Source organism: Myotis lucifugus, unplaced genomic scaffold (assembly GCF_000147115.1).
Source record: "Myotis lucifugus unplaced genomic scaffold, Myoluc2.0 scaffold_241, whole genome shotgun sequence".
NCBI classification, from domain to species: domain Eukaryota; kingdom Metazoa; phylum Chordata; class Mammalia; order Chiroptera; family Vespertilionidae; genus Myotis; species Myotis lucifugus.
The window spans coordinates 1,185,013-1,205,922 of NW_005871289.1; the positions used below are offsets into that span (position 1 = coordinate 1,185,013).

The window sequence follows — 20,910 nt, forward strand, 5'->3', positions numbered from 1 at the left end:
TTACACTTCAATTTATACAGAAATATTCCAGGGGTATAATTGTGTAGCACTACTCCCAGTTAAGGCTATAAGATTCTTTCTAGGGCTTTGTTTATTTTGCTAAGGATTTGCTTTTTAACTGTTTAAAAACAGCTGGAAAAGACAGCTGTTACAGAAGAGTCAGTATTGCGAACACTGTTTAGTGAATAAGAAAACGTAGGCACCAGGAGTTTTCTGAAACCAGAAATCAGGGTCCCAGGAAAGTGAAACCTGACAGGGTGGGCCAGGTGAGGAGCTTTGGAGGATGTGGGGGAAAAGGTTGAGAATAATAACACGTTTGGAGCTGTCACCAAGGTAAACGGTGTGAAAGGAAAATGGCTCTGGTTGAGCATCACTGAGGACCCAGCTAAGGAGAGAGATAATTGGGGGAGCCAGTCAGCTCAGTTATGTGATATTCTCCTGTTGTGGTCACAGTCTGTGAACAGGAGTGGGCTCTGGTGTGGTGGGTCATCAGTGGGAATGACAGTTTCTCCTGGGACTTGGTACAAGCCAGGGGAACCAGGAAGATGTTGAGCCAGGTACCAACATGAGGGAACGTTCTGGAAGTGTGTAGGTTATGAGAAAGATGGAAGAACTTCTGAAGAGAAGTTGGCTCATTCTGTGGCCTTGGAGGATGAGCAGCAGCCAAATGAAACGGTTAGGAGGAAAGAACTGGGCAAACCCAAGTTTCCGTTCAGGTGGGAAGTAGGAGCATCTGATGGAAAGGCTGAAGGTAGTGCTCTGTTAATGCATCCCAGGCTTCCCCTGTCCTGTCTGGGAGCTGACCAGACGCAGCTCTGTACTTTTGATCTTACTCAGTTTCATTATGGCACTTTCACCTCCACTTTCTACCTTGTAGGGTTATTTTGTGGCTCTGATTCTGCATCCAGAGTGCTGGCTAGTCCTTACCACTTTGTCTCATCTTGAAGCTTAGACAGGCTGCTTTTGTTCTTCAAGACTGTGATGGAGATGCTGGACATAATTAGGACTATAATATCCTTGGCATAGGATATTAATGAGGGCATTACCCCGAGCCACATCAACGGCCACTTTCTGGGTGGCCTTTTAACGAGCTCTAAATCACATTAGAGATAAGGCATTATCTTGCTTGGGTCAACATGCACAATAGGCAGATGAGCTTGCTCTTAATCTGTTGCCTTATTAATCCTAGGAAGCAAGTTTTAGTGAACCCCTTCTGCTTCCCAATAGTCACAAAGGGCAGGAGATGAAGGTGAAAAGTTCATGGTACACAGACTACTGAAACTGACTTGAGGATTGTTATGGGACTGCAAGCAAGTCAATAACAAAAATGGCTCCAAAACAACTGCAGATGGTCCTCAGCTTAGGCTGGTTCAACCTAAAATTTTTAAACTTTATGATGATTCGAAAGCAATATGCATCCAGTAGAAACCAGCTAGGCTGATGTTGACCGTGCTCTGTCAACTAGAAGCCATTTGCCGACTAGTTGCCACAAATTCCTGCAATACTATGGGGTATAGTTCATCTTGGAGGAGAAACTTGAATGCATTTAAAGGAGCAAATTGCTCTCCCTTATCTCCTTACCTCTCTTGGGCCTTAATTTCCTCTTTAGCATGTTTGTTCTTCTTCTATTTGAAAAACATTCTTGATAGGGAAGATTACATCAAAAACAGCGTTGGGTAATTTTCCTTTATAACTGTCATCCGTAAAAATGATGTTCGTTGTTCTCAAACTTTGTTGCACATTAGTATCACCTGGGGAGCTCGTTAAATGTACAGGTGTCCAGGCGTTACCCCTGAACCAGAATGTACCGGGTGGAGCCTGCCTAATTCAGTGCTGCAGGCCCAAGGCCAATTACCCCAGGCTTACCTTGCTCATCCAGAGTCAATCCTGATCCAGCCAGGGGCGTCTCAGGAGCCTCATTTTCAAGGTCAGATGATGTGTGGGGGCAGCTAAGTGCCCTCAGCTGCTTCTCGGTTTCCTGAGGGCACCACCTTTGTGTCCATTTCTACTGCTGTTTTCCCTCCACATCCTTCCCTGTGTGCCCAGTATGGACTGGACTTCTGCCCTGTTTCTATTATGATGCTGTCAGAGGGAGATTTTAAACCTGCATGTCTGATTATGTCACACCATACTGAAAAACACCTCAGCGACCTTTCATTGCACCTCAGTGTGGCCCAGCAGGTTCTGCATAGTCTGGCTCCTCTCTGCCTGCTCTCCCAGTCTCATGTCACATTATTTTGAACCTAGTGTCAGTAATCTAACCAAACTGGCTTTCTCAAACTATACTGCCTCGGTCCCAGGAACTTGATACATGCTGTTTGCTTTTCTTTAAGTTCTCCTGTCCCTCATCTACTTGTCTACTAGACTTCAGCTTGCCATTCAGTTCTTGGCTTAATCGTTACATCTTTAGAGAAACCTTCCTTGACCCCCAGACGTGGTTGGAGTCCCCACTGTACATTTTTACGGTGCCAAGGATATCTCATTTTCCCCATTTATCACAGTTGTATGATTAGTTGGTTATCGTCAGTCTCACCTGCCAAACTGAAAACTCTATGAGGGCGTTAATATCCCTAGTGCCAAGCACAGTAGCAGGTAGGCACACAATAAATTTCGTTTGAATGAATGGGTGAATGGGAGAAAATTCTTAGAACCATGGGCACCATCATCTATCCAATAGCAGGACTCACCATGCTTGGGACCTTCTTTAACACCTTGGATGTTGATATCAAACTGATTTGAACCAGAATTTATTATACCCATTTCAATACTGTGATTTGAACTAAGAGTCACTTCCATTGGCCAGTCCCACATTCCAGTTGTATCTCAAGTTCTGGTTCTACCTGTGTGTAGCCTATTCCCCACTCGCTGGCTTTACTTCCGAGGTCCAGGGTAGGCCAAGGCTCAAACCAGGTTAAGTGTGACATGTGGCATAACCTCTTGTTTCTTCTATTAGGTTTTCCTTTTAAATTAAAAAAAATCCCTTCATTTTCTGTAAGAGAGTTATGAGTTTCATTCAGCCAAAGGTTGGAGAAACTTAAAAGGCGCTTCTCATTACCTTGTCCTAATAGTCCAACTTCCTTCTGGTTTTACTTTTAGCATTTTGTTACAGGCTATGATGTGTGAGGCTATACTTATCACTTCTCATTCTCTTCCCTGCTATTGTCTCCTAAGTTTCTCTTCTTATAATCTGTTGTCATGCCTGGCATACCCTACATAGCATGCAATTTTACCCAGTTTGCTGCTTTTTCCCCTCAAATTTCAGTTTAACGTTCTGTGACTCAGTTGGGTTGGTTTTCTGCCAAATGATTCTGGCAGCCACCTTGGTCAGTTTGAGAAAGTTCATTGAAAAATCCAGTCTAGCTAAAAAGGTTATTAGAGAAGACGTAGACTTTAACATTTAGTATTTAGTCTAAGTTGTTTTGAAATGGGAATTCATGTCCATGTGAATGTGAGTATATATTATGAATGACAGTAATATGACAGGAATAGTTGAGGATGGGAAACTGTAACTCTGACTCTCTCTGTCAATAGTACGTATTGACTTTACTTGACCCTGGTAGCAATTGAGAGACATGATCTTAAACTAGTAGACTCTGTTCACTGTAAATACCCCAGTTTTCTCAAGAAATAGTTGAGGTCTACAGAGCCTGATTTGAGTGCTGATTAAGAGAAACACAGGGGTGGAGGATAAGGAGGGGAGATGTGGATCTCTCCAGTTGCGCCCTGCTCCCCAAGTGCAGCAGGCGCTCACTGTAGGCACACTGAGCTTGGGCAGAAATCACACTGCTCAGAAGCCTGCTGGCAGCACAAACAGGAAGCAGCCTCTGGGTGCTGGTGCGGGCTCTGCCGTGTTGACTTGTTTCCTCCCGTCTCTGCATGGAGTTCAGCACCGTGTCTACAGGGCCTCGCTGTGAGTGATCCCGAGGAAGGCAGGCCCTTCTTCACACCCACACACGTTTAACCGAAGTATTTTCAAAAGGGGGCCTGCTTGGATCCACCACCGAGTTTCTACACATACCTTTCACTGGGCCTCTAGAAAGCTCTCTGACCACTGTGTGCCCCGCTCTCACCCTTCAAACTTATTAAGAAAGTCTTCCCAGAGTCAATTCATTTCCTAGCATGCCTTTTTTTTCCTAATCATCTGCCCTCCCCATTCCTCTCTTATTATGAGCCCAAGTGTTTGGAGTTCAATTATGCAGACATGAAGTGTAGCTTTTCAGTCATTTGCAAGTATGGCTGCTCGTAGATCCCATGACTCTTTGCATATCACTTCAGAAAATGCCCAGCCACTCCTTCCTTTTCCCCAGACCAGTTATAACCTTCAGAAGCTCTAGTCCAACCCAGAGAAGAGAGCTTGCTCTCCTCATACCCACAGGAGGAAGTAAACGGTCGTCTCCATTTATGCAAAGACAACTTGAGAGGTGGGAACCCTCCCCCAATTAGCATCTTTGAGCAACCCCTGGGCATGTTGCCTTCTGTGCTGTTATGCTTTGGAGGTTTAGAGAATGGAAAGCAGATGCAACCAATCTCCAGGCAGCCTAAGCCGAAGGAGCACCACTTTAGAGGGAGAACATACAAAGTACACTCTGACATTGGTGTTCTGTGGTTCATCTCTATCTTCACAGCTTTTTAAAAGACACAAGTAGATGCTTTGAACGTTTTGAATTCATTGTTTTACATCTATTAGTCTTACTTCCCCAACTGGTTGTGTGAGATTTTTTTTCAAGGCAAGAAATATCTTCTGTTTCTTATCTGTCTCTTACACATCACACTGCCATGTGGGCATCCAGGAGCTGTTTATCTCAACAAAACCGAGTGATTTGCTGATTCACCAGAACAACATGCACAAAGTTTCCCCCTCAAAAGTCCTGTTCGTGCGGCAGTGGTGGCCATTTGTACTTTGTAGATGAGACAGGGATAGCTCATCAGAGCCTCCTTGCCCACCACTTAGTAGGGAAACTGCCAAGTGCGAGCAGGCTCTGGACTTCGGTGTCCTTTCAGAATTCAAGCCGTGTGGGGTGGTCCCATGCAGTTTTAGGAGTAGCAGTATCTCTGACAGACTCTGCCTCAGTTGGAACGATTGCTGAAGGGATTCCTTATGTCAAATGACTGTTGGCTTTATTTAGTAGCTAGGTTTGGTCTGTTCTTACGGAGGAAGCCACGGTTTCTTTGGGAAGTGTGCTGTTGCAGATTTGAGGTGTCCAATATAGTGCCTGCTCTTCTATGCCCAGTGGTAGTTCTTAGCATGCGTTCACAGGTAGAACTGGGGACTGTTTTCTCATTGGTTTTATCTCTAAGCTCCTTACTGCTTCTTTCTCTTCTTTCCCATTTAGTCATTTTGATTAGTCACATCCTGCCTGTGAGACAGCAGGCCCATCACATACGAAAGACCTGATTTTTTCTCTGTTTGTTACGGTTCAACTTCCCCTTAAATCCCCCTTTTTAGGTGCTAGGAGAGAAGTTTGGGGAGAAATAGGGGTGGAGTCCTACTGAAATGCTCATGTGGCATTTAATATTGCAGATTTCCCAAGGACTAGTGTATGTGCACATAACACCAAGGGTTTTGTTTTTCAATTGTCATATTTGAATCTCTATAGGATAGTAATAAACATAGCATTGATACTGTTTCTGAAGATTGCCATGTAAAAACAGTGAGTTACAGTTTATAAAACACCATAAACATACTTAAAGTTTAACAGCAGTTTTCATCTCTTTTGAAAATTTCAGTTATCCTCTCAAAATGTATGGGTGCTTATAATTAATGAAAGCCACCCAGGATGTACTAGTAGCATCAAGACTATGATTGGCCGCTCTATCCTCTGAGACACAAAAATCAAGAATATTCTTTTAGGTTGGAGTGGTAAGACACGGTGTGCCCTCCATATTTCTGCCGGCTGGAGAAGACAGACTACTCAATGTAACTCTGGATGGGCAGAGTGAAAGAGTGGATTATACTGGCTCTGTGGGGCCTGAGGTTGAGATGAAGACAGTTTCTGGTTTGTTAGTGGTTAATCAGTAGGTTTTCCTCAGAGCTGGGCCCTGTACTCTTCCCTATTAATAACCTTGGGATTGACTGGTGATGCTTAAAAAACATCTGTCACCTGCTCTGACTCATCCAAGTTAAGAGTGAATCTCAGAAGTCTCAGGTTTCTTCAGGAAGCTGAGATCAGAAATCCTTTATGAGATCAGGTTGAGGTGAATTTTCTCTCTGTAAGCATGAATCATTGGTACAACAAAGCAAATGTGCTATAATCATATATTTATAATAGAATTCTACTTTCTTGGTGATTGGGCATTTGGAAGTCAAGGTATTTTAGAGCCGTTTTTTCTCCCCTAACATTTTGAAAAAAGTTAAAGTGTACAGTCTTAGAAAATGCACTAAAAGAGATTAAGATTTCTTGGTCTTGGAGAAACCAAGACTAAGAAAGAAAGTGATTAAGGTTAAATGATTGCAGTGGGTACTGACGTGACTAACACAGATATATTCTCCAAATAGTGAACTTCAAAACTATAGGAAGCTTCCTAGTAATTGTCCTCTGCTAGAGTTAGAGTTCATGGGCTGGAAACCTAAATACAGAATGAAGGTTCAGTAAAGGTGTAAGTTTTAACAGTGGGGAACATTTATTGGGTTCTTTCCATGTGCTAAGTTTGTTATTACATTATCTCATTCATAGCAACCTTAGTGGGGAGGTCTATCTCCATTACACAGATTAGGAAGCTTGAAGCTCAGGTAGGTTATATAATTTGTCCAAGATCACCCAGGCCAGAAATGGTGGAGCTGGGATTGATGACTAATGGTTCCTTCACAGGATATTAGGGAAGGCCTAGGGTCTTTAGAGACCATTACGTGTTTGTTAAGATTGCCGTCCCACACAGGGAATATAGTCAGTAATATTGTAATAACTGTATGTGGTGTCAGTTGGGTACTAGACTTATTGGGGGGATCACTTTGTAAGTTACATAATGTCTAATCACTATATTGTACATCTGAAATGAATATAATATTTTATGTCAACTGTAATTGAAAAAAAATTTCTTTAAAAGATTGCTGTCCCTTTTAAAATTACTTATACTCAAATCTAGTGATCTCCACGTGGCAGTTCTTGTGTTCTATTTTTCTTTAGTAACTCTCTCTTCTTAAGTAGGTCATTATTATAGAATCTTAGGATGGTGATGGTGGCTTTGAAAGAGATTGGCTGGACTGCAGCTTGCCCTCTGAGAGACAAAGCACCCCCAAAACGCAGCGAGATCTTCTCAGTTGTTTAGGGAGAGTAAGAAGTTATTTTGGCTAACCTTGGATATCTTCAGGAAGGACCCCCACTAAGTAAAACTATCCTTTAATAGACTGTTCTGACAGGGAAGTTTATGTAGAAGCTAAAACCTCACTGACACAACTGCTTTTATAGGGGAAGTTAGAAAATGACTACTACTTCTTGTAAAATTCCATTATTCACTCTCAGGCCACCTTGGAAACTTCATTCACTGGTGGTTTATTGAGTACCTACTGTGTGACAGGCATTATACTGAATTATGCTGAATGTGTCCTTGGAAATCTTCACCAATAACACTAGGCAACCCAGCCACACTGCATAGTGTAGAGTCAGATTTTTAATTTTTTGAAGAATAATGATGATTTGCACCCACTCTATATTATTTAATGCTCACACAACTCTCTGAGATAATATTATCAAACCTGTTTTACAGATGAGGAGATTAAAGTTCAGCAACATTAAGAAACATACCTCAAATCACACAGCAGGGCCTTGATGATGTGCGCTCCTAAAGAGAATAAGTTTCAATATAGCACTTTCCAGTTATTCAAATGTTTTTACTTATATTATCTCATCTAATTTTGTAAGCAGAATGATAGTAGTTATTATTATATTCATTTTTCAGAGAGCAATAATCACTTCTAGATATTATACACTTAATATTGCCAGGAGTATCAGATGACTTATCATGTAAGGCCTAGTTCATGTACTGCTCACAGCAACCCTAAAAAGTATCATTATTCTCATTTTCCAGATGAGCCATTGAGGCACCCAAAGTGCCTTGGTTAGTGCAGTGGGGAGCTCTGCCCAGCCACGTACATGTAACTCCCCTTGCTGTATTCGCTCTACCATATTATGCTGCCTCGTTTTCCACACGGGGAAACTGAGGTACAGAGAGCATGATAACACAGCTGAGTTCCTACAGCTTATAATGAGGATTTGCACCCACTCTATATTATTTAATGCTTACAATGCTCTGAGATAATATTACTAAACCTGCTGGACTCCAACTCGGATCCTCTCCTCACTTGTTTTCCTGGCACTGGGCTGCCTTTCTGCACGAGGAGGACTGGGTGATGTGGGAATAGCTTTAAACCTATAGCAAATGTATTAACTCCAATGCAGACTTGTTTTAACCAGAGAACTATCCCTGTGTCACCAAGAGTTTTTTAAAGAGAAAGGAAAGGCTGTATCTTACATCCAAGTTAAGTTCCCCAATTCCTTTGTGATATGTTTAATAATTTTAGTCACTCTTTACATTTCTTTGTATTTTTCCCCCCATTTGGGAGCATGGAGCCCCAATACTACTGGTGACAACATGTCACAGGAGAGGAATGGACATTCAGGCCACACTACTTTGCTCAGGAAGTCATCTGGTGACTTTAGAGTAGAACTCAAACCCAAATGTGAGTCCCTCTGTGCCCAACTCAGCTCTGTGGTTCCTGACCCTTGTGTCAATTGAAAATGTTGCTTCTGGTGCTGTAAGGAATGTGTCTTTTCCCATCTGAAGATCATTTCCCATTTCTCTGAATAGTGAATTACATTAACGGTTAAAGCAAGGAAGTCAGTATCAGATATATAACAAGGACCACTCACTCAGATTTGAAATGCTGCCAATCTATACAATCTCAACCTTGAACATTTTAAAGTACAAAGGTTCATTACTTTAACGATCAAGTATCCTTTAGATTTCTGAAGGAAAAGTTTATGGTCACCATTTACACTAATATACTTTTATTCAAATTGCAAACTCAGGTAAAAATGTTTCTTAAAATGGAATAGGATGAATTTTTCTATATATTTGTTGATAGAGTAAATATCAGATAAATATCCAGATGTGTTTAATTATTTTGACTCAAGAAAAGTATGTCCTATTTAGACAGTCTTTAAATAAATTGTTTCTGAATTGAACAAATAAACAAGAAATAGCTGAAACTAGATGACTTTGTAGAGAAAAACTTGAAGTATTTAAAAAGAGGAATCATCTCAGAAAAACCTGTCTTGTTATTCTCATTTTTTAAAGAAATAAACTTTAATTGACTATCCAAATATTTAATAGTTTTTGAAAAATAAGCTTTTCATATTCAGAGGCTGACAGGTGATGTAGGCATAATTTAAAACCTATTGCAAATTTATTAACTCCAATGCAGATGTGTTTTAACCATGGAACTACCCTAGTGTTACAAAGAGTTTTTTTTTAAAGAGAAGAATGAATACTTACTGAGTGCCTCCTATGCTAGTCCTCTATTCATAGTTTTCTCCTGTAATCATCACATCCTTGTGATTTAGATATTATTATTCCTCGACCCCTTTTACAGATGAGGAAACTGAGGCTCAGAGTCACTGAGTAATTAACCCAAGATTACAGTTAGAAAGTCTCAGAGCCTGAACCTAATTCTGAACATTCCAAAATCCATAGATATTCTAATATATAAAGCTGTCTTGTCAATGGCCTGGTATATTAGAATTTTAAAAATAACAAACATTTTTAAAATTAACAAAAATGTTTGAAACTAGAAAAAAAAGTTAAGAGAAATGTGCTTGTGATTATGTTTGATTAGCCCTCAAAGTAAGTACAAAACAGTTTGAAATATACACTTTTCCGCCCTGGAAACATAGAGAAAATTTACATTTTTTTCATATGTAGACTGAAGCTCTTGATAAATCTGCTTGGCCTTGATTTGAGTTTGTTCCTCCAAGAAACTCCATAAAGATACCCCCCAAAATAGCGTTGATGGTCAGCAGTGAACCTTAACAAGTTGGCTGCCTGTTATTTTTATTATCACAGTGATTGTAGGTAACACTAGGTCACATTCCAAACACGTGACACCTTTTTAAAACAGATTCTAATAGGTTTAAAGACATGTCCCTGTTCTCCTGTTTTGGATCATTTTTCTTATTGTCTGGATGGTGATGAAGCTTTTCAGTTCTTCATAGTAGTTGACTTTGCAATTAAGTTTTGCCTTTTTGCAAAGGTTATTTTCTGGAGTAATTTTACCATGAGCTCCCCTCCATTCTGTTCTTCTCACATGCTGCCCACCCTGTTCTCATCTCTGCTCCCAACTCCGTGCTAGCAAGTGACATCCCACCGACCTGCCTGGGAAGAAAGTGAACCGTGCTAACATGGTGGCATCACACACGATGAAAGCCAAAAAGCACGCCTGAAAGAGTAGCTGGGTCTACCGCAGTAGAAAGCAGCAGTCTGCCTGTTCCTTCACTAAGTTCATTGTTCAAAGAATTTTTAAACGTTAAAAGAAAGAAGTAGTACATGTTCACTGGAGTAAATGAAGAAGTACAGAAAGCAAATAAAATGGAATTCAGCTTTGCAAAGATAACTGAAGCAGATTGTTTTCTAATGACTATTAGGCTTTCTAAGTAGACATGTTTATGTGAGAGACAAATAGTCCTTCCCTGTGATTCATTTTGTTACTTTTTTTGACACCTAAAGTCTGTCTAGCTTTGTGCTATATAGGGCCTGAGGGGATGGGGTTGTAGGGAATAAATAGACCGTGTGTGTGTGTGTGTGTGTGTGTGTGTGTGTGTGTGTTTATCCTGTTTGGGTTGTGTGTTCTAAGGCCACAGCAGCTGGTATACTAAAGATTTTTTTCTTTTTCCCAGACCCCAGGCAGGCACAGTCTTCCCCACCGTGGTCCTATGACCAGTCTTACCCCTCCTACCTGAGCCAGATGACTTCCCCGTCCATTCACTCCACCACCCCGCTGTCTTCCACACGGGGCACCGGGCTCCCCGCCATCACCGACGTGCCCAGGCGTATTTCAGGTAAAGACCACACTTCAACTCAAAACTCACTCCCGTGCAGGGGTGGGCTTGGGCTTGCAGGATGGGCCATGTCTATCTTACCTGTGCTCACAGTAACTCTCTCTCAGACGCAAGTGGGCCAGGATTTGACAACTGGCAGACCGGGTCTTCCGAATTAGGGGGTTATAAATATTCTCCCAGTTTAAGTCAGAAACGCTCCAGAGATGGCATATTTCCTAAGGCGATAGTGCATGCCACCAGTTTGCGTCCTGCTGCATTGTACCCCCCGGTGGGCACAGCCCCTATCACCAGGGCCTTCTCCTGAGGGTCTCCTGCCAGGCCTTCCTCTGCTTGTTCCTTCCTTTTCCTCACACCTGCCTGTGAGCCAGATGACAGTCATGGCACAGCCCCCCATTTCTAAAGGCTTTTAAGTCCCAGGCGTCCAAGCTAACCAGCTTCAGGAGAGAGCACCTGCACATTTAAGATCCTTATCACAAACCAGAGGTGCAGTGAGGCCTGGAAGAGTCATAAAAGGCCATGCGTGGCTTCTGAGCGGCCAACTCAGCCCAGGGCAGCCTTTCTGTGAACCGCAGAGCGCACTGCTATCGCTCTCCGTGTGGCGGCCCCAGTGCTCACACGTCCACTCTGCCAAAGCTACCACCGAGACCTGTGGCTTGCAGTGGGAGTGCGTGGGGTAAACAGCCTCCCTGTCGTCCACCTAAAGGCTCTTTGGCCAACCAACCACATGAGTCCTGTGAATAAGAAATAAATCTCTCAGCACACCCCCTGCACATACCACGGCATCACCCGCCCCAGAAATACAGTGGCCTCCAGGGGCACATAGTCAGACCCTGTATTGGTCAGACACTGCCCAGCGGTCGGGCTCCAGGCACCTGTGTGACTCCTGGCCAGGTTAATGCCTTTCTCTCTCTCTTTCTCTCTCTTTGTGTTTCTGTCTCTGTCTCTCTCCCGCTCTCCTTTTCTGCAAAGCTCGACGCCGTTACTCACTCCGCTGAGTTGCACCACTGCCACGCTGAAGCCCCACCAGCAGGCTTGCAGGCTTCGATTAGTTCAGTCTCCTTTCTTTCTTTCAACGGGGGAGGAGGGAAGGCTTTGCTTCTCCAGCAAATAGGCCAGGGCTCTCGGGTCCCAGTGCCGTCACATTTCCTGCCACAGATGGACTCCGTGGGGGTGAGTAGGCCAAGAAGGGATGGAGGGAGAACCGTGCCACGCTTTGCATTCTGACTGCCGGGTTCCTGAGTCACATGCTCTTGGTGGGGGAGTGGTGCCGCGTACAGAATCTTAGCTATCGTTTCCCTTGATTGGAAGGACGGGCTCCTCCAGGCAAGTGTCGATTAAAGACACAGGAAAGGACAGGGAAGGCACAGGGTTATGATAAGACAGGCTGGGGTGGAGCCAGAGGCAGTGTTGGATGGTGTCGAGTCCCTTCTGGTCCCCCCTCTTGTGTGTTATTCTGGGTGTTTTGTGTTGCACAGGCCAACGTGACACTGTGTCAGGATGGATTTGCGCCAGCTTGTGTCTGCTTAGGGTCCTCTGGGTTCCAACGTGTGTGGCTGAGGCAGGTTTGCCATTTGTCCTCTGGCAGCTCTGAGTGGAAAAGCCTCGGGGAGTGGTGGCAGCCTGAGGGACCCCCCTCGCCCCCAGCTCTTTCTTACTGAGTCTGCTTGTAGATGAATTCAGTGGGGAAGCCGTCGAAAATGCCCCTGAGAAGTGTTTCTCATTTACACGTGTCGCATAGGACAGCCAGGTTATTCTGAGTCCATCTCCTGCTCATTAGGTAAAACACGCCCATAAACAGAGGAGGCGGTAGGAGCAAAAACGGAGGCCAAAGGTAGGAACGAGCCTCTGCTTTAAACTGGTTGCAAACGAGTTCAGTCCAGCTTTTCCCTCCCTCCCCAAACATTTCTATGAGTTGTTACTGGCAAAGTTGCACAGTGCCAGGGTGGGAGGGTCTGTATAAACACTGAAGTGAGGAGAACAGAAAATCCCTTTGGTCAGCAGCACGGGGAAGCAGGAAGAAAGAACTAGGTGCGGACTGTCACGGAACCGGAGGGACCCTGCTCCTCCTGCCCTTGCTCACCGTGCTCCCTGCGGGGCTCAGGGACCCAGTTGCCTGGGATGAGCACCATTTTCACTGCCTGTCTCAGGTTCCCAGGTGCCAAGGTGCATGGTTTCTGTTGGATTATCTTCCCCCTCAATGTCTGCAGCGATCCCTAAGGTCCAGGCCTGCATGCATTCTCTGTGACACGGACGGCTACAATACTAACCTTCATCTCCATCGCTAAGCAGTCCTGTGTTCACCTCTTCCAGTGCTTTCCAGTTTCATATTTTCATGTGGAGTAATCAGTTCTCATCCCCAAATAGGAAGGGATACATAAAATATTCCCGCACCATCACGGGTGAGAAAGAATAGGATTGGAGGTTCAGATCCAGGCTTGAATCCTCGCTCATACACATATAGGACACGTTTCTTACGTCTCTGAAACCCAGTTTTACTATTTGTAAAATAGGGATATAAGATTTCTCTTAGGGTTCCTGTGTGGATTAAATGAGGTGCTTTATGTAAAGTGCTTAGGACGGGCCTGACACACGTTATGTGCTAAATAGATTGTAGCTGATTTTCTGGAGCTAAAACTGTTTTGCAAGAATTGTATGTCTATATATAATTTGCAGGCGAGCCCTGGCTTAAATATATCAAGGAGATAACAATCTAAACTTTCAGAGGGTATTATTTGCTTTATAAAATGGGTCACCACAGAGCCTATTTAAAATAAAAACCTTTGAAATGAGTTAATACTCATATGCATTCATTAAGCACTTAATACTGTGCTTGGCACATAGAAATACTCAGTAAATGTTTGTCATTATTACCATTATTATTCTGTATTTACCAGGAATATTTATAGATCTAAAACAATTGGGAACCATTCACATAAAGTCAGTAAAGATTAAAGAAAATAACTATTCAATTATATCTCAGAAAATAGAAAATGTTAAGTTATACTTACATGTCATTGGGCTCGATAATGTTTTTCTCTGAGAGAACATAGGAATAAAAGCAACCAGAAGGCTCTTTCAGAAAGACGTGTTCCTAAAGAAATGCTATTTCATCCTAAAAGACCTTGCCAAAGAAAGGCACAATTTAATCTATTTAATTACCTTCAGAGATCTGATTTTACAACTTGCTTTTTTGGTATCCTTTCTTATGAGTAATTTTTCAAGTATGGATACAAATTCTAGAACTTAATGAATGACAATAATGACAATGATATTATATTATATAGTTCTTTTAGTCTTCCACATATCCTTTATGGAAGCAAGGTGTAATTAAAATAATATTATAATGGTATGTTACCCACAATCTCTATTGCAAAGAATGATACACAACCAGATGTCTCGAAGCTCATAGTTACAATACAAACTTCAGGAAACATTTTCTTAACCTTGAATAGTATTATAACAAAAACAATAGCAGCATGTATAGGTTTATGGCTGATCAATACATTATTGTCATGTAATTGACTAATAGCATCTACCTTATCATAATGAGGCATTACAGCCCAGAAGCAGCCCCCCTTTCCCACCACACTTACTGTGATAATTGTGGCCTCATCACAAAGTAATCTGTATTTCAGTAGCACCCCGCCTAGTGATTTCATACATTATCTCATTTTATCTTATCCGCTCCTAAAAGAATATTCACCATGCAGAGGTAGGCAAAGTTAAAGAGCAAGCGTGGCAAGGCGAGGACCAGCGAACCTGACAGCCACCCTAACCACGGCCCGTCTTTATCATCGTAATCATGTTATCACCCATGGCATTTATGATGCTCAGAGCACTTGTAAGGCTTGACACGAAGATTGTAATTACTTTTCAGGAGGTCATTACCAAACACTGTGTAAATAAAAACTCACTGACTTTCAAAACGTATTTTATGTAATTATCCTACTGTGAAAAGAAGCACAGCTGTGTATCGAGTCTGCTTTTTTGACTTGCGGGTCAGATGATGAGCTGTTGTCAGCCTTCGAAAGTTTATTCATTGCAAATAACTCCCCCCCTGCCCCACACACCTGAGTGAAGTAGCTCAGATGAACCCCAGTCTGCATCACTTTTTGACATCCACGAGGTAGAAGGGATATACAGTCGTATTTTTTTCTGTGGTCTTGGTCACTGTGCTTTGCACAGATGCTTTCTGGAGGTCTCTTAGAGACTCTAGGAATTAGATTCAAGGGAAGGGCCTATGTGTTCTCTGCCTGTGTTACTTACTCTCAGAGGCCAATACATATATGGATGATTTTCCTCTGCATTTATAGGGCCTTTTTACACGAAACAGTTAAGAACTATAATCTTCCTGAAGGTTATTCGTTTTGTGTAAGCCAATAGTCTTGAATTTCTTTCAAGATATTTAAATATCAAAAAATTCCACTTAACTACACAGGACATTAAAGAGGTCTCTGTTTTTATGACTCTTAGTCGCTAAACTATAATATTTTCAAAGGTCAGCAGAATGGGCATTAGTGTAATAAATAAAATGACTAAAACTATTTTATTGCTACCACAAAATCTGGAAATTGCTAGTGGAAAAAAACTCCTTTTATCATTAAAGGTATATTGGGGTGATGGTTTCATGTAATTTAAAAACCAGTGGGGATTGATGCAGTCCAATTTAAATTAACCTTATAACCGAGTTCCTATCAAGTCCCCTGAATCAAGGTTTGAAACCAGCCGCTTCAGTCATGTGCCGCGTACACGTGGACAGAGCCAGGACATGGGAGGGAGTGGTGCCCTAAGAGAGGTTAAAAGGAAAACTCCTGCAATTCATACCAATACACCAGAAAGTTGAAGCCACTACAATAAAACAGTAGAGCATCTACTTGTTACTATAGGGCCCTTCCTGTATTAAGAGCCACCTGTTTGATAGACACACCTCTGCCACAGCAGCCACGGGCGAGTGAATACATTTAACAGGATCCCCTTTTATTTTGAAGAAGTTCTCTGTTTGAAGCCACAGAAGGGGAAGATATTAAATGTAATGGGCCCTAAACAAAGGCAAGTCCTGTGTTACCAACTGAATGTTCACTATTCTCTGTTCTATCGACTGTGCCTTGTTGGGTTACTTTTGCATTCTGAAAGTTGAACTTCATCTTGCTTTCTCTAAAAATGGGCTGTCTTCTGGCATGAGCAGAGGATGTCTTTATCTTACTGCCGCGGGCCCAGGTTCAGGGTGTACCTGGACCTCAGGTTATTATAACTTTTGAGTTGCTGGTGCTGAGAACCCAAGAAGTGATTTCCATTCCGATTAGGTCAGTTGGGGATAGTTGGCCCAGCTCACAGAGCTGACTGACCTTGGCTGTGTGACCGGTTCCTGTTATTTGTAGCTAGACCGAGGGACCAAAGCTCGGGAGGAAATGTGTGTACATGGTTCGACGCTGATTTTCTGCGTGGTTCTTGTCAGATGTTTTTGGTGAGGATTTATCTTGGATACGTGTGTGAGCACCCACACGTGGAGAAAGGATTTAGTAGTGAAAGGAATCGTGCTGATGCAGGGAGGGCAAAGACCTGGTTAGGAACTGGATGGGAAGATTGGCTGCAGTCCCTCTCTTTTCTTAAAAGGAAACTTGGGAGCTCGAACCTCACTTCACCGAAAGTATTAAAGTTACTTTTTAATGACACGGTGGCTTCTGTGCTTCGCTGGGACCCGAGAAGAGGGTGGAGGCAATGTCACCGAGGAAACCCGAGTTTTAGTTTCACTGTCACTGACGATTCTTTGCACTGTTCTCTGATGTGTCGGGGTGTTTATTGTGCCTCAACGGTCTCTTGTAAGTGATTACTCAGAATTGCCCGTGCACGCGCCTCAGAGGTTCTGCAAGGACCAAGATGATGTCTTTCCAGGCATTTGTTGATCTTAGGACTTTTAGGAAAGAAAGCTTTTCTTACCCAATAAGTGCCCGTGAGAAACTAAATTGTATCATTAACTTAAAAAGAGTAAAAGCATGCCATTATATACATTTGTTTTGAAATTAATATTTTATTGTTAGAGCCATTTTCGATTTATAGAAAAATTGAGCATATGTGTACAGATTCCAAACTCGCCCTCCCTCCTACTTTCTTTTATTATTAACCTCTTGCATTTGTGTGATGCATTTGTTATAATTGATAACCCAATGTTGGTACATTATTATTAACTGTAGTTTGCATTAGGGTTCACTCAGCGCTGTGCACTTGTATGGGTTTTGCCAAATGCATTAAATGTCATGCACCCACCATTACAGAGTCATACAGAATAGTTTCATTGCCCTAATAATCCCCTGAGCTCCCCCTACTTATCTGTCCCTATCTGCCTCCTAGCCCCTGGAAACACTGGTCTTTTTCCAGACTCTCTATTTTTGCCTTTTCCAGAATGTTCTGTCATTGGAATCATTCAGTATGTAGACTTTTCAGTCTAGATCTTTTCACTTTGAAATGTGCATTTAAGCTTCCTCCTTATCTTCTCATGGCTTGATAGCTCATTTCTTGATACCACTGAATATCCCATAGTAGGGATGTTCTAATATTTTGGAAAATATCAAGACGGCTCTCCCCACACTGGGGATACCGCCTCACTATTTCCTTTTGTCCCTGACTTTGTCAGCGATGTTTCTTTTTAGCAAGTATTTCATGCATTCCTTCCTGGGAAACACTTTCTCCGCCCAGCAATTGTCACCACATGGTCCAGATAATGGTTTTCCATATCATTGGTCCATTTTTTAATTAAATTGTTTCTTTAGTTTTGCCCATAAGACAAATTACTAAACCTTTACCTTTAGGTGGTCATTCATATCAATTCAAGTACAGAACAGACCTAGCTAAAAAGAACAATCCATTGATGTGGCTACTTAGCTGCCTCCCCAAATAATGTAGTCAACTCTCCTGGGTAGTGGACGCTCCTTTCTCTTAGGGAGGCCCGGCGTGCCTCAAGTGTGTGGAGCTGGTTCACTCTTCCATGCCAGTTCAGTGGCTGCATCTGGGGGCCGGGCCCTGTCGAGCCTTCTCAAACATCTCTTTCTCAGCCACCACTTTCCTCACAGCGAATCTCTCTCTCATCTCAGTATATCCATTTCTCACCTCTGTATGCTGGACACCTCTCATGTGTCCATATCTTCCTTCAGTATCATAGTTTGACCACATGCCTTTCCCCTTTTAGGGGTACGCTTCTCAGGGACTGTGTCTGTGCCTTACCTGTTCTTGAATCCTTACAGCCTAACACAGTTTCTAGCACATAGAAGGTGCTCAGTTAATGTTTAATGAAACAAATATAGTGGAAAAGAAGGTAGAAAAAAAAAGGAAGATGAGCACATAGAAGAGAGAGAGAAAAAAAGGGAAAAATGGAGAAAGAGCAGTTTGTTCACCTGGAACAACAAAGAAAGAGCAAAACCAGAGGAACTTTGGTTGCTGATAAGGACAGGAAATAGCACAGTTAGAGTGTGCATAAGCAGTATGTATTTTTATCTCCAAGCCTCTCTGCAATGTGTTTCATATTTAGAGCACATATCCAGCCTGCATCTGTTTCCAGAACTTGCTGCTAACAGTTAGTAATGATGCCAAAGCATACTTCAGGTCCAGCTTGCAACCAAGTGATCAAATAGAATTTTTTATTTCTAAATTAGAGTCTGACATTAATTATAGCCATCATGTAATAAAGTGTCAGAGTCTTTTCTGAGGAAACGATAGAAGTGATATCAACGGGGCTGTACACCGAAGCAAAACTCTTCCTCTAAAACAAAGCAAAAGATCTGGTTTTGACAATGATCATTTCTCAAAAAGTCTTATCTTCAGGCTGATTTTTTTTCCCTAGACTCCCCCATCCTCTCCCCTTTCTAGATCCTTGCTGTGTGATAGGGTTTTATGTCACCTCACTGTCCGGCTCCGTGGTCTCTGGCGTACTGCAGTGTGTCAGTGTCCCTCTGAATGCCGGAACCCGGGACCAAGCTGCTTTCTTCCCGGCCTCTGTGTAGGCCCCTGAAGCGGCCTTAGCATTGGGTAACCACGTTGCCCTGTTTCTCACATCAGCCAGTTCTGTGAAGCTGCATGTCTTCCATTTTTTCACTTTTACTGATTTTTTAGTTCCAGGTAGGATCATTGATAGTTAATCCTGTTAACATTATCTTATTTAATTCAGGTGATAGTAGCTCGCTCTCCGGAACTTTGTGGATGTTTATAATGTCTCCCAATATATTAGTGGCTTCTCTCATTTCTTCCTACCTGGGAGGAATTAATTTTAATTCACCTCAGTCATTTCAGATCAGCCCAACAAATACTAGGTTTATACCTGAAGGGTATCCAGGGAGGCAGTGAATAAAAGGGGACAGAAGACGTTGTCTCTGCCTTCAGGAAGCTTTTAGTCTCACGTAGGCAATGACATTTTGCAAACATGACACAGTCACATGCCAGCATATGCAAACAGTGTTCCGATTTTAGTGAAAGGCGGTCTCTTTGCTCTGCTGCATAACCAACTTTATAAAGCCTTCTCCTTTAAGAAATTAAAAAAGAAATCAATTCCATTCTGCTCAGATTATACTGTCTGAGTTGCTCCAACAATTACATTTTTCAACTGAGAAAAAAAATTACACTTGTTGACATGTGTGGTTTCATAATGTTTCTTAAGATATGACAAGAATATGTCAGATCTTATCTTTTCCCAGTGAGATTGAAAGCCCCTCCAGGCTCAGGGCCTGGCCTTCTAATCCTTTGCTATGTGTCTGGGTGACTCCTAGTTTCAGGCTCTGCCTGTGGGTGCTCAGGGGAAGTGCTTGCACGCAGAGAAAGGTCGCCTGATAGTCAGGGCTGCTTGCTTCAGGATTACTTAGGCCATGACCGTGGCGAGGAGTTGGCTCATAGATCTAGAAGTGGGACTGTGTAGGAGGCTAATGACAATGGCCATATACCTTACTTTCACATTCCATTACACAAATACATTCCTAGCAAGTTATTATATTGTAAAGTTCCCCATTCTCTTTAAAGGGGAGCAACACTGTTAGCTCTATGCTATAACACACACGCACATATGCATGCGTTCACCTCTTCACCACATTTAGAATGAGTGTACGTATAACTATTCTGGCCAGTAGGAAGACATATATTATAAATTGAGTCAGAATTTAAGTGAGTTGTTCTGAGGCAAATCGAGGAACCCATTTGACATATTGTCTAAATTATTATTTTTAATGTGACGCTGAAGAAATTCCTATATCTCTAAATCCATGAAAGTAATGTAAATTAAAATAAACTACTGCTCAGGCAACATTGTTCCTGAATATCTCAAAGGACAGTGTGACCAACTGGAAATAGGGCAGCTAAGCATGGCAGACGAGAACAAGACCAGTGTTTCTGTATCCGAAGTTCGCTGCTCTCTTCCCAACCAACACAGTCACCATTCTAGCTCGTTTCCTATTATAATTAGTAATAATGCCGTAGTTAGTGGAATAATAGCAACAAATATAATGATGGTTATAAACACTCTACCCTGTGCCAAGTAGAGGAGTGATTCATGATAAATCAATAAGAAACCCATTGATGTGGTCACAATAAAGCCATGCATAATTAAGAAGAACCCTTTCTAAATAAAAACTACAAAGGAAATAAAAACAGGCTTGAAAAAGAGAAAAAAAAGTCTGATGATAATGTTGTGGTGCTCATCCTTAAAAAAACACACAAACCTGTACGTTCCCAAACTACACCTTAGGAAAACAGTGTATTCTCAGTGTTGCTTAAAAGTGCCGTGGAATGTTGGCCAAAGGGCTCAGAAAAGGAGAGTTTGATCCCCTGGCCAGTTGACAGAAAAAGTTAAAGTTGTTTTCTGCCCTTAGAAGTTGGTGGGTGT

At 42.3% G+C, this 20,910-nt stretch overlaps 1 protein-coding gene across 4 annotated transcripts in view; it reads left to right on the top strand.

Annotated features, from left to right (window-relative positions):
- RUNX2 (runt related transcription factor 2) overlaps positions 1–20,910 on the top strand; it is a 120,961-nt gene that overhangs the window by 75,772 nt on the left and 24,279 nt on the right. For 3 of the 4 annotated variants that reach the window (XM_023762292.1, XM_023762293.1, XM_023762295.1), the window contains one exon: positions 10,890–11,051. In XM_023762292.1, coding sequence (XP_023618060.1) covers positions 10,890–11,051 — 162 coding nt within the window. The remainder of the gene's footprint in view (positions 1–10,889; positions 11,052–20,910) is intronic. The other variant, XM_023762294.1, reaches the window with a different exon arrangement.